Source organism: Athene noctua, chromosome 1, assembly GCF_965140245.1.
Source record: "Athene noctua chromosome 1, bAthNoc1.hap1.1, whole genome shotgun sequence".
Classification (NCBI taxonomy): domain Eukaryota; kingdom Metazoa; phylum Chordata; class Aves; order Strigiformes; family Strigidae; genus Athene; species Athene noctua.
Window position 1 is genome coordinate 136,789,229 of NC_134037.1, and position 14,132 is coordinate 136,803,360.

The following is a 14,132-nucleotide window of genomic DNA, read 5'->3' on the forward strand; positions in this document are numbered from 1 at the left end:
CATGGTTCAGAGACTGCTTCCATCAGCTTTGTAAATAAGCTAGGACGATTGTAAACAACCATCTTACATGAGTACATCCTGATTTGTTCTGCCCTTTGCCTAGATCCTGAGCTTCCTCCTTTGTGGGTCCTATTAATTGTTTTAGTCATCAACTTGCAGTTGACCATGTTACTGGAAACACACAAAATGGGCATAAAATGCTTTGGCCTTATTGACAATTTATGACATAAAGCTTTAATCAAAGCTTTTCCCTCCCTTCTGTGAGTATCATAATCACTAAGGTAGAGAGTCAGCATAATATTCCTTCACTCTCTTTCTCTGGCACAATTAATATTTTATTTGTCTGTGCAAAACAGACCAGCTTCTCCAGGAAACACTAGTCCCATTATATTCTATAGCCTAACAGAACATTCTCCTGGTAGGTGGGAGTATTCTACTCAGGCAGAGATGGTAAATTTACCACATCACTTGGAAAATATCTGAATCAAAATGTTTCTAGATAAAAGGAAGGTAGAGTACATGCCCTTCCTCTTGGATACGTTCTGTGGGGACACTTGACCCGTGTGCTGTGCAAACTCATCCATTTTGGCTGTGCAGGGAAAGCAACTGGAAGAATACTTGGTTTGTAGATCCCACGGTAGCTTAGCTGATAAGTAGGTATTGAGCTGATTATTGCTTATAAAACTAAGGATCATCTAGGCATGTCAGTAAGCAGCCTTTAAATGTTCAGGGGACTTTACGGGTGTAAGTGTAATTATCTTAGAACTTTAGGCATCTCCACAGTTAGAAAGGAGGCTCTAAAGTTCTACCAGCCTACAACAGACACCTCTAAGAAGGCAGTTCAACTTAAAACAATCCCTTATTACTCAGTTCAGAACAATGGTAAAACACTGTGATGCGTTTCAGACTCCTCTTGTCAGCCACACCCTAATTAAAAAGTAATGAAATTCTACAATATAAGGCATTGTCTTACGGTATCTCAGCCTGAATTGTGGAATCATACGACTCAAAGGAAGAAAACAAAGAACATAAAGAAGAATTAACTGAACTTTAAAGGAAGATTTCAGAAAAGTTCCTATAAGCCATTAGGGCTTGTTTTTCACTAGTTTGTTAATTCTTTTGTCTTCCACAGAGTCCTGTACACTGGCATCATAATGGAGGGTTCTTTTTGCTGCGTATCCAGTTTTACCATGTAAGAGGGAGCTTGAAGTACTAATTCACATACTAACTTTGCTACCTATCCTCTGGAAGTTATCCAACTTCTGTTTACTTCACGGAGGTTTCAGTTAGCTTCAGTTCTTCAGTTATTCTGGAGGGAGATCTTATTTTCTTGCACCACCGGTCCTTTTCTTAGGATTTAATCTCTTCTAGCTGGTATTCTAACTGGAATTTAGGATAAAAGGGAAAGGCTGTGTGCTAGAGCTTGTGCTTTAGGTGGAACGGGTTTCATCCTTATCATGCTTTTGACTGCAATTTTAACAGTCAACATTAAACATCAATTTTCTGTTGCATGTGTCTTTCCTCAAAACTCTGTGTAGGGCTTGAAGCTCCTCTGGGTCTTCCAATGGAAATGCAAACAGCAGGAGGGGTTAAAACCACTGTTTTTCATCTTTGATCAAGCAAGTCTCTATTCTGACAGACTCCCAACTCAGCCTGTGCAATCTTTGCAAGCTGCCAGCCTGACTACTCTAACATAACAAGCTAAGAATTAAAATCTTGACCCTAAGAAAGGTGCCCCCAGTTCCGAGAAACACAAGTGCCATTTCAGCACAGGTCTCCAATCTACAGTGTAGTGTCCCTGCTGAGGATTAACTTTTAGTCCAGCTTCCAAAAGCCCCTTTGCCTCAGTCCCCCATCATTCCAGTTCCCCATTGTTGCTGTGCCATCCCCCAGCTGCACCACACTTCTCAGGCACTGTTGAGCATGTGGTGCCCTCCTCACATTTTCTCAGCAGGTGATTTCCAGCAGTGGACTTCACTCTTACACAAACCAAATGGCTGTGATTTTTACTGTCAGCAAATCAGCAAGTGATACTTGTTTCTTTATGTCTACCCTTCCAAACCTAGATGATTTTTGTTGAATTATTTATAAATCCACCACTAAATACCTTACTCCTAAAGCTATGGGCAGACAGAAGAAGGAATGAAACAAGGAGAACAATGGTCAGTTCAAAACATCCTGCTGGTTTCAGCTGGAACAAATGCAAATGACTGGCATCTTGTGCAAAAGAGCACAAGACCACGCTGCCCCAACCTGCCCACCCTTGAGTACTTGACATCGCAGATTTATAAGGTCATTGGATACTATTAATAAAATAAAATGGATTAGACTCCATTCAATAGTCTGCTGAACTGGATGCCAATTGATAATAATCTTAACAATTATAAGAGTAATTGAAACGGTAAATTATTCTGTACATCACCAATTATTAGAAATCATCCCAATTCATAAAAAACCTGAAGTTCCTGAAACCACAGTTTCACTCCTAGGCAATTATGAGAAGAGTGGAATAAAATTAGCTTCAGAGCTAGGTTCAGACCCAAACACACTCCCCTGCACCCCTAAAATTTAGGGGCATTCAGACGAAGTAAGTAGGAGTCTTTTAGAGCCTATTAGCTTTACTAATTACCAACCCTTACTGAAAGGTGTCTCCTACAGAGAGAATGTTTAAATACTGTGAGATGTCCCAGCTTTCTATAAATATAGTGTGATTGTGGCTGGAATTAATTCAAGAAACTTCAGAAGTAAGATGAGTAATGAATGGAACTGACATTTGTTGGTTATAATTTAAAAGAATTTAAGCACATTCTGGCTTCCCTTTCGAGGCATCAAAGCCAACCAAGCCTGGCAGGGGGAAGGCAGGCTCCGGACATCCTGTCTGGGGCCAACAAGACAGCTGGAGCACAGCCTGCCATTAGTAGCCAAGGGAAAAACCCAGAAGTATCAACCCTCAGCAAAGCAGGAATGGGGATACCAGTTTGTACAGCATCCTATGGCAGTCATACCCCTCCCCAGCTGCCTGCTGGAGGTGGGCAACCTTTTACCTACGCTAACAGCAACGTGATAGGTGAGGATGCACCATTTTCCTGCCTCTTTGGCAGTAGCTGCCATAGCTGCCCCAGTGGAGGAGTTGCTGCAAAAGAAACACAAAGGAAGAACCCATGTAGTTTCCCTTCCTAATAGCTTCCCTTCTGATGCCAGTGCCAGGAAGGGTGAAGGGAATAAGACCCTGGTGGTTGTGGCTGATGGTGCCAGCAGGAGTGCCCGGGGAAGCACAGCCTAACGGAGGGCTGGTACCCAGCTGGAGGGGAGAAGAAGCAGCAGGAGGACTGCATGGTCAAGGGAGCAGGAGGAAGGCAGGAGGAGCAGAACAGATGGGGAGAGAAGACAAAATGAATAACAGGCAGAGACAGCCGGATCAGTGTAACTCCAAAAGCACAAATTCCTTTTGTTGTATTACAAACAAATCACTATTTTCATTACACTTTTCCTCCACCCCATATACATATTGTAGGTTGCTACAGCCTGGATCATTATGATGGTAGGGGAAGAGCTAGAACACTGGTGAATAGCAGGGTGAAAACTAAGTTGTAGCCCTACTCTCAGGCTCTGGCCCATAGTAATAAAGCCTGGATCTGCGAAGAAAATCAGTGCTTTGTGTTAAAGGAACTCAAGTGGCTAATAAACATCCCAGCACTGCAGGAGTGACTGAGGATGGATAAGGCAATGCTTTGCCTGTCTAAAGCACCTCTCACCTGAGGGCATCTGAATCCTTATTTTTTTTTCCACACACTGATTATTTAGTTTCCAAATTAAAGAAGTATCTTGCAGAGATGGCCATGACAGGCAGAGAAACTGTGCTTAGATCAAGTCAAAAAGCAGGTTAATAGCACTGCTAGGAAGAGAAACCAGCTCTCCCGAAACCAATTCTGATATACTAACTTCTGGCCTGTGGTGCTTGCAACCACGAAAAGCCATGGAGTTTTACACACACACTCAGCAGGTGACAGAGAGAGCTCTGAGGAACTATAAACACCTTCTCCACATGAGGCCATCAGAGCTCTGAGGTTACATGTCACCTCCCGGCGTGCTCAGGAGGAACTTGGAATTATAGATGAAATGAATGTGGATGGATTCCAGACTTTGACTTTGGGCTTCAGATGTTGAAAGGTGTTTAACCCACATAACTGCTCAGGTATTCCCACAGCCAGGTGTTGGGGTATTTCCACCAGCAAGGCATGTGCACCTTCCAGTGGGTCTTTCTGGATGACTGACCTCCTCCTCCCAGCCTGGGACTCCCTGCGTAGAGCTACTGTGCTATGGCTGTTGCCTTACAGCTGGACACTGGGTCTTCAAAACTCAGATGCAGCCAGGTATGGACTGCTGCCAAATCTGTCCCTGAGACTTGTCAGACTCGCAGCAAACAGGGGAATCGCAGAGTGACTTCCAAAGGGTCACAACACAGAGCTGCCATCAAAGGGTTTCCCATTCTCAGGTGTCTTTAGCCTGTCATCAGAGCTCTCATTCATTCTCAAATCCAAATGAAGCCCTCCCTGTGTAGGGAAGAAGCCCAAAGCAACATAAAATATGCAAGTCATTTATGTGCAGGAGGAGGGGACAACAGGAGAGTTGTACAGAGGGAAGGATGCATGGGCCAGCAATGCATGGACTGAGCAAATGGTAGTCAGGAAGGTACCACCAGCCTACTGGGAGCATGCAGAGGTCTCAGGTTATAAATACTTGGTGTCATACTATCTCAGCCAAAAGCAGAGGCAATCTTCAGGCCATCCCTGTCATTTTACCTATTAATACACCAATCCTTCAGCACATACATGCCTGCTCAGGACAGACTAGGCAGAGCCCACTTATGCCCCGTGTCCCCTGCACGTGGAGCAGATGAGAGTCATTGGGGGGAGCACATGCCTCACAGCATGAGGCCAGCGGACCCAAACACGTGTATACATCTTTGATTTTTACGTCATGCAAGTTCACCTTCCCACTAGCACAAGCAGCTAGCCAGCAGTGGGCAATTCTTGCTCTCTGGGAAATGGGGAGAGAGAAATACAATAATATTTTAATTATTATAATATATAATAATAATATCTAGAATAATGTCTGTGCAGGGTGGCATCAAGAATCCATGACAGCTGTCCTGAAATGAGAGAGGACTTGATGTGAAAGCTCTTTACACTTTTTCCTTCTAGGCAGTCAAAGACACCTGACTGAAGGAGGGGTCCCTCTCATCCCCAGGCAACGACCACTCCATCAGCATGGCATGGGCAGAGTCTAGTGCTATACAGCCCATTTTCTTATCCTGAGGCAGGAGCAGCTGAGATCATTCAGACACCTTCAGCACTGGGCCAGGACAAGCCCTCAGACAATACATGTCATATCCTCAGGCTGCACATGTGTACCCGGCTTGGCACAGGGCAGATACAAGACTCAACGCAGCCCTCCCAGCAGGGATGCCTCTACCTACCAGTGGGTACTGCCTGACTGTTTTTTGCTGGGAGCTTCATTCAGGAGCAAGCGGCAATAGGCAATCTGAATCAACAGACTGGTTTCTCTCCCACTAAGCATTACCGCTGTCCTCCCCCTGGAAACTCTGACTGCAATTAGTTCCCTAGGAGGGGGCTTGTCTCTGCCATTAGGAATAGTTACATTACGTGATCTAGGAGAAATCAATGTCTCTAATAGTCAGCAAAGGCAGCAGAGGAGGACAGGGTGATGGGAGGGGTGCTTCTCTGGAGACACCCTTCTTGGGAGGAATCCCAGGGGTATCACCTCAGGAAGAGAAATAGTAAGGACCTGGAGTAATTAAACTTCCATGCAGCAATTGTTTACTGGAAGAAGCACAGAAACGGCTTGGCGTCGCTCAGAAAGGCAGAGGCAGCGCCTAGACTCTCCCCAGGTGCAGATGGAGTGTCTCTGCCCTGAAGTCAATGGTCTGTGGTGATTTACACCACGCTAGCAAGTGGAGGGAAGAGGGGCGTGGATGCACACCCTTCCTTTCAAACACCCCCTTTCCTCTCTCCACGTCAGTGTTTAAAGGTAAGACCAATGCCTTGCAAGTTTTGAAGCATCTGGATTGTGTGGCATAATTAAGTTATTTTTAATGAGGTCCGAGACATTTTAATATCCTGAGACAAGCTTAACTCTGTGTGCATCTTCCTCTGTCTCTCTTTCTCCATTTCCTCCTTCCTGCACACCTCTGCAGTTCCTGGAATGACAAGACACCTCACGGGCTGGCTGTAATTGCTAGAACGGTTCCCTAATGCTTTCTCCTTCTCCAATTGCATTAAACTGCATCTTTAGAGGTACAGCCCTGTTTATTCATGCTGCTCGTGTGGAAGGGGAAAGAAATGCAGACTGCCTCTTCCCCCCTCCCTCCTTTGATTTGATGGGTGTGGCAAGTTTAAACCTTTGCAGCCGCTGGCTCTCCAGCACTGGGGTGAGGAGGAGAGGACAGAATGGGAGGGAAGCCGCCGGAAATGGCTGGTGATGAATGAGACTCATCTCACCCACAAGTGGGAAACCTGCTTGCGGGTTATTGTTTAATCACTCATGCAATCCAATACTGAGCACATACCCCCATAACGTCCATCTGTTCCAGTATGTGGTGTATGCAACACTTGCATTTCTAGCCACCTATCTAACTATCCAGCTCTGCATATCACCGACTGCATCCCTTGCTGGCAGGTTAAGTTCAATTTTTCAGAAACCGCTTGACCCAGCCTTTCGGTTATGCCACCTTTTTAGCAGCATATTTTGTGGGCACAGATTCAGAGCTGCGATCAACTGTGGGCAGAAATGACAACACCAAGCGATCTACATCTCATGGGCGGGCACAGTCAGTCATATACTTCACTCTTCACACTGGCATCGCACCCACAAGAAAGAATAATCTGCAAGGTACAAGTGTGTGAACATATTTGTCTTTGAGGGGTGGGAGGACAGACACATAACAGGCACACCTAGACACAAATGTGAAGAGATTTCTTCCACGCCCAAGCCTGTAATTTCAACATTTTGCTCTTTAGCTGCCAGAAGGGCGGGACACCGGGGGCTTCCCCTGAAAAAATAATTTGAGGAGAGCTGTCTTTATATCGGGAAGGAAACTCCTGCCTGTGCTGAAGAACCCATTCCATCTTTTTCTCTCGGCAAAAGGTCTGGGTGGGGACAGAGGAAGAGCACAGGCTGACAACCGAGGTATTTTTCTTCTCCAGATTACAGCTTCCTCTGGTGTATCAACAGCTTTGCTGAGCAAACTGCTAGATTGCCAGGTTGGCAATTGTGGTGTGTATTCAGGTACAGGAGCAGGAGTTCGGCTCCGAGCCCAGGAACATCCACCGACTACGCACAGGCAGGCACATTTCAGGTTGTGTGGCTGCAGAAGCATCAGAAAGCATGTGCGAATGAGTGTGTGTGTGCTTGTGCATATATGTGTAGTACAGATGAGAGCGACCAGGGACTGGAGATGTGTGCTGCACATGCACGCGCAAAGGGGTGTGTACCATGCGGTGGATTAATGCATGGAGTGGGATGAGAGGACTATGTGCAAGATACCTGCATGCCAGGCATTTCTAAATATGTCAGAATACAAAACGACAGGAGTAAACGCACACAGAGGTAAAGAACAGATACATCAGAATATTATTCAGGAGCTTTAATGCCCAAACAGTGATGGTATGGGCAAAATTATCGCCTCCCCCAACAGCTCTCTTCTGACTCGAAGAATCCCAGAGCTACCTACTTTATTTTAAAATTTGTTGTGCACCTCTGCCCACTGCTCTGTCACTCTGCCTCCCTGTCTTCCTTCTCCTCCTCTGCTCTTTACATCCCCTATTTGCCAGCTGAACGTGCTCTGCTGGCTGGCTGCAACGTGTTCCCCCCCCTTCCCCAGCCACCACCACCTCTATCCAGATTTTAGTGAACATATCATTAATTGCAAAGCATTTGAAAAACCTGCATGGGAAAAAACAGAGGATGACGCAGGGTCTCTTTCCACCCTGTTCACCTGCCCCTCCCCGTTATTCTACAAAACTGCTCCTTCATTTGATAACACACACGTCTCCATTCAGAAACACACTTTAACCTGGATTTTCTTTCGACACTGTGCTATTCTACAGTAACTGGAGTTACTCATGTCACTGCTCCAGAATACTGCAGTGCTATAGTGTAAGAGAGATATAAATGTACGCATATATAAAGTAACCAGTATGATGCTGTACCTAAAACCGAGTTGAGTTTTGAGCTCAGAACAAGGACCACAGCTCCTTGTTGCGACCTATAAATCCAAAATTCGGGGAAGTTTCCAAAATGCCTTACAAAGATATCTGGGGCCAGTTCCTGCCTCAAAGTTCCAACTGCATAAATCCAGCAGCCTCCTGAGGAAGTCCAAGAGGTTCAGCCAAAATAGGCTCTCTTAATCACGAGCAGGTTTGGGCTTTCACACAAAATAAAAGGGGGAAGGGTGATGGGGGAATTGAGGGGGGAATGATCTAAGTAGCTTTTTTTTTTTTTTTTTTTTTTGGACATAAAATATTTGGCACTGAAAACTAGCCACCACCCAAACCTTCTCATCATCACAGTTCCCTTACAGGAAAAGCCAGGTGGTACCAGTAAAGAGAATGATCTGGTTTCCAACAGGTTCACACCGTGAGCTTCTCTTATCCCACCCGAGTTCCAAGCTAACAGAGGCGTGGTCCTCTGTCTCTCTACCAGCTGGTGCACAGTTGTCTAACTGGTTGTACTATGAAGGGTATCGCAAAGAGGGTGACTCTCCCCCTCCCCTGGCTAATGCTTTTGTTATTAATTAATTGCATTTTTCACTATAGCATAGGTTGGGGAAAAAAAAAAAAAAAAAAAAAAAAAAAAGCTTCAGGTTAATTCCTGCTCAGATTGTTGTAACACAGTAACACACAAAAAAAGAAAAGAATGCACCTGTCCTCCGAGCTACCTCACAGCACATGCACATAAAGCATCTCCCATTCATCGGAGCCAGGAGCAATAGAGAGCGTTCTGACCAGGGATCAAGGCTCACTGGTCATCCTTTCTTTTTTGGCATTAGATGAAGAATTGCTTCCTTTATCTCCAAGGTAAAGCCAGATCTCATCACGTTTCCTGCCAGCCGCACCCCCACTCCCCCAACATCCACATCCTCAGAACCACAGACAGAAAACCCTAGGCAATGCATCTGCCCACTACTGAAAAATAATAAGGAGAATAGAGGGGGGATTCTGGTAGCTCCCCAAATGTGGATGTAGGCCACCCCCCCACCCCCCCCCCCCCATCACCAGCCCCGGAAAGGCAAAACAGTCATGTTGCTGGGTGTGAAAAGAGCCTTCAGTCGCAAGATGCTAAAGAATTGCAAAAGAGGCGTTTGCTGAAAGCAGCTGAAATATCCTCCCCCCTACCCCAGCCCTACCCCAGCCCCTACCCCAGCCCCTCACACACTCAGGCAGACACGCACCCCACGGACAGCCAGCAGCCTGGGAGATTGCTGAACGGAAAGAATTATAAAAATCTTCAGCTCTACCTGTTTTGTTCTTCTCATACAGCACAGCATGATCGTATTGTCCCCTTCCTTCCTTCTTCTTCCTTCCTTCTCCTCTCTCCTTTTCCTCTTCTCTCTCTTATCTCTCCCCCCCACCCTCTCCACTCCCTCCCTCCCTCCCTCCCTCTCTCTCCCTCTCTCGCTCTCTCACACACACATACACACACACGCACACACACACACACACACACACACACACACCACAGGGCAGTTCGCAGCAACTGGAAGGTCCACAGCTATTGCTCACCGCACATGCACACGCTGCCTCTGCCTCCCTCCCTACCCTTCCCAGAATTGTTCACCAGCTCTCCCTGACTCGCCACCTCCCCACCCCACCCCCACCCCAGCAGCCCCCCCCCCCCCCCCCCCAAGTCCCTTGCCAGCCTCATGAATAATTAAAATCTTCAATCTGGACCCAATTACCCAACGACTTTCCCACTGTACAGAGGCGACAGGGGAGAGGGGACACTGCAGACTGCGGAGGGGTGGGGTGTGTCGGGGAGGCACTGGGTGAGGAGGGGGCCCGGGTGCGTGGGGAGCCCCCAACCCCCCTCCCACCCAAGCAGCCAAAGCCCCCAGCGCCTGTCCACAGCCAGGAGTGGGATTTATGCGTGAAGAAAGCGTGGGGTGGGGTGGGCATGGAGGGGAGAAGAGGGAGCGGGGGTATTACCATGGCAGGCAGTATATGCCATGCACAGGTGACGTGCCGTAGGTGGGAGCTGAGAGCTAAATGGGAATCAGAAAATATGTTAAAATGGCTGTTAAAAATCCCCCCCTCCCCCTCACCAGCACACTCGCAAACATATATGTACGTGCTGTCTTCTTCACATGTACAGGCATAGACCCTGCATGGTGACGTCCTGCAGCACCGAACGGGACAACTTTCTCCCTCGTTCCCTCAGCGCATCCTATAGACCTTCCATAGGCACAGAAAATGATACTCCCACAACAGATAACTGGTTGATTTTTTTTTTTTTTCCAGAATAGCTCCAAAACCTACAGAAATCATCCCTTTCCCTTCTGTGCAGATCTCAATTAATTTCAGCGCTTAAGTAATTTCTACATCTATCGATCTCTGACTGCAAATTGCCGTAAACTCTAATGAGGAAGATGTGCATGTTCACACACACATAGCCACCCCCCCCTGTGCACGTGTGGGAACAAAAATGTATGGGTTTGCATGCACAGAAGATCATGGCGATGCATGAGCCTCAGCAAACATTAATGCGCACACACACCCCCCCCCAAGCACACATCTTGAAAGTTATAACACTGTGTTTTCTCAGAATATATATGAGCAAGATAGCTATATCTGTTGTTGTAAAAAAAAATATTCCAAACAACAGCTAAACCAAAGTATGACAATGTTGAGCATGTTAAAAATATAAAAAGACTGCTGGATTTTTAGGATTTCATCTACCAACATTCAAATTTAGCTTATTTTATTTACTGTGTCTAGGAGGAACAGTCAGATGCTGTTCTCTTTTTTAGCACTAATGTCACTACATCAACTTCTCTGCCACACCATGGAGTTACTTCTAATTTATTTTTAATGTAAAACTGCCCACAAATGAGGAAAAAAAAATGTCCCAGGTTATTGTTATGAACTTTGCTCTTTAAATATATCTAAACCCATTATTGACACAAATATTCACACACACGTGCACACTTATACGAATAAACTAATACATATATAGCTACATTTTCTGGAATACCCCTCAGCACAGACTCCTACATAATCATATTCAGTTGCTATGACATCACTGCAGTTCCCAGTACCCCATATTTTTTTTACAGAAAGTAAACAGCATTTCAAAGATGATCTAGCTGGCTATCTACATCTGTATGTAATTTAAGGGAAGTGCCTTTGAGGGTCAAGCAGGTGTTAGTGTTAGTCCTGGTTTTAGAGTCTAGAAAAGGGAAATAATGATATGATAATGACGTTCAGAGAAGACACTAAACTGGGAAGAGTTGCAGACACCAGCTGACACAGAAGGAGACCAAAAGATTAGGTAACGAAAATCAGATTCAGCGTCAGAAAATGCGTGCAGAGAAAAAGACGGCAAACGATGCAATCAAAGAAGACGACAGGTAAGGAGTTGAGCATCAGAAAGCAATGGGCATCAAATTCGAGGAAGGGGTGTCTGGGACAGACATCACTGCTGGCAACACCATGCCAAGGCACTGAGGAGCAGTTCAATGGCATTTTAGAATATGCCCGTGGGACTTAGGAGCCTCTGCCGCAGCCCCAGGCGTTGCTGGGGGCTTGTCTCCACGATGAAGTTAGTGTGTCAGGAGCTTGTGGGCACTTTCTATCCCACACACATGCTCCCCGTGCCCCTGGGAAATTGGGACTCCTCTGGTCAAGCATCCATGTCCCCATCTGAGAGCGTCACCCTGGGCTCCCTTTGATGACAATGAAGAGAAACTTCGAGGGTGTGATTCAGACCGCCCTAAAGCAGAAGCACAAACTAGGTCAGACGAATCACTCTTCAGAAGTGTTTTAGAAGCTTGTTTTCTTCCCACTGACAAGGCCTTTTTAGGGAACCTCCCTGCTGGAGGGAGCCCTGCCGAGGAAAGCCTTCCCAGCCCCCATCTTTCTCAGACACCCACCCGGGGGGAGAGCAGGCTGGCAGCAGAAAGGCTGCGTTGGTGCAGCCAGATGGGGACAAACCACCTTCTCGTGCACACCCGGGGCAGCTGCTCACCACCTTAGTCTTGTAAGAGGCAAAGGCAAAGCCACCTCTCTTCATGCCCAGCCCCGTGGGCACTCTACGCTCTAGCTTATTGCAAACCACTTTTGCCAAATAGACAAAAAACCCTTAATAGGTTCCCCATGCATGTAGAGTTAATGGTGAGCAGCCAGTCCACTGCAGAGTCACATCTGAGTTTACTCTGAATTAATCTTCTTATGTAGAAGAGCCATAAGCTGAGACCCAAATTTTTAGGGCATGTCAGTTCCTAACACCCCTCTCTTTCAAATCAGGACCCTTTAAGTATATTTAAAAGCTGGACTTCAAACTCTTCAGCCAATTATACAGCTCTCAAAATCATATTCCAGCATCCCTTGCCCTGTCATTTTGGCTGTGTTATCACTTCTACCTCTAAGGCAAATTATCTGGTAACACAGAGGAAAAAAGCACAAGTCCACAGCAATGAAAAGGCCAAAGGGAATGGGAGCGAATTAAAGGCACAAACTTCAGCCTGGGAATTAATGAACATCAGAAGCAAAACTCAAGGGAAGAAGAGGAGGTGAGTCTCCATTTCTTGAAGTCACCAAGTCAAGATGGGATGCTTTCATCCAAATGACACTTTTGTCTCTGCACTGCACTGCCACGACTGGCTCATTCAGCACTCCTTCAGAGTTTATGGGTAACACTGCATCACAGTGTAGACATGCCCTGAAAGGCCCCTTTGACCTTGGCTTTTGAATCTACACAAATAAAAGGAAGAGAAGTTCCAAAGAATAGCATGAATGGGTGGCTAGGGAAAGGGGCTCGAAGGAGGGGGTAAACAGTGACCATAGCTTTTAAAAGCTTCATCTGTGAGACTTGACTAAATGACACCTAAGGAGGTGGAAAAGTTTGGTATCTTCAAAAGCCATAAGCATCAAGAATGGAAAGGAATAATTTGGAGTGACATATAACCCACTGTTTGGTGTATGCTGCATGTTCCTTCACTGTAAAGGAGGGTATGGTTCATACAAAGGAATTTTTAAGATGAGTCCTCTAATTCAAAACCATGTCTTCGATTTTAAAGGATACAGATCATTTCAAAATAATGAAACATAGGGGAAGTTGTTACAATATAGGATGGGTGGACGGAGAGACACAAATCAGGGCTTTTTCCCTGCTCAGCTCTGCTGCAAGTTTTAGCAGTGCCTGAAGTTACTCCAGCAGCTTGAGGTCTGTACTGATTCAAGGAAAAAGAATCTTTGGTCCTGCTGCCGATTTAGGTTCAATAATAACAGCTTAGATTCAGTTTTGCTTTGAAAAACCACCTAGTTTCGTCTGCTTCTGGGACTGTAATCAGGCTGATTCCCTGGCCAGAAGAAGGAAGGTAGTTTGCCTCTAAGAGCTGTCCCAGTGGTAAGTGTGTTAAACTGAAGAGGCGTCTCTTCGAGACAAGTACTGAGAAAGTCCCGTTACTAGGGATATTTAAAGCTTCAGTAAAAACAGCACTGAAGTGAGCGACTTGCTTTCATTGGGAGATAGACTGGGTTTTCTCTTTATTCATATGTTCTACATATAGTGGTAGCCTTGCCTTTTGTTAGCCAGCTTTCATGCTGGAAGGAAAAAAGCCAATTTTATAAAGATTTTTTAGGATCCTCATTTGAATAGGCATTCCTGAAAATCCCACTGTTGGCCCACTTGCATTTTTTATTCTCCTCAGTAGCTTTGCAGCTCTGGTTCATTTGGCCTCACTTTCAGTCATAGGTGGCTTAATGACACAAAATAATGCGCTGCAACACTATGACCAAACTCCTTTTCTAAATGATTTAGACATAGTCATGAATCTCCTTGGAGGAGTACCCATTTTTCAGTATAATGATCACTTATGTCAATTTACCTTGGAT

General features: G+C 45.8%; 1 protein-coding gene across 1 annotated transcript in view; it reads right to left on the reverse strand.

Moving 5' to 3' along the window:
• GAP43 (growth associated protein 43) overlaps window positions 1-9,642 on the reverse strand; it is a 60,245-nt gene extending 50,603 nt beyond the window's left edge. Inside the window, exon 1 of the mRNA XM_074897462.1 lies at window positions 9,539-9,642. Within this exon, the coding sequence (XP_074753563.1) occupies window positions 9,539-9,568 (30 nt within the window). The 5' untranslated portion in view covers window positions 9,569-9,642. The remainder of the gene's footprint in view (window positions 1-9,538) is intronic.
• Window positions 9,643-14,132: the final 4,490 nt, after the last annotated feature.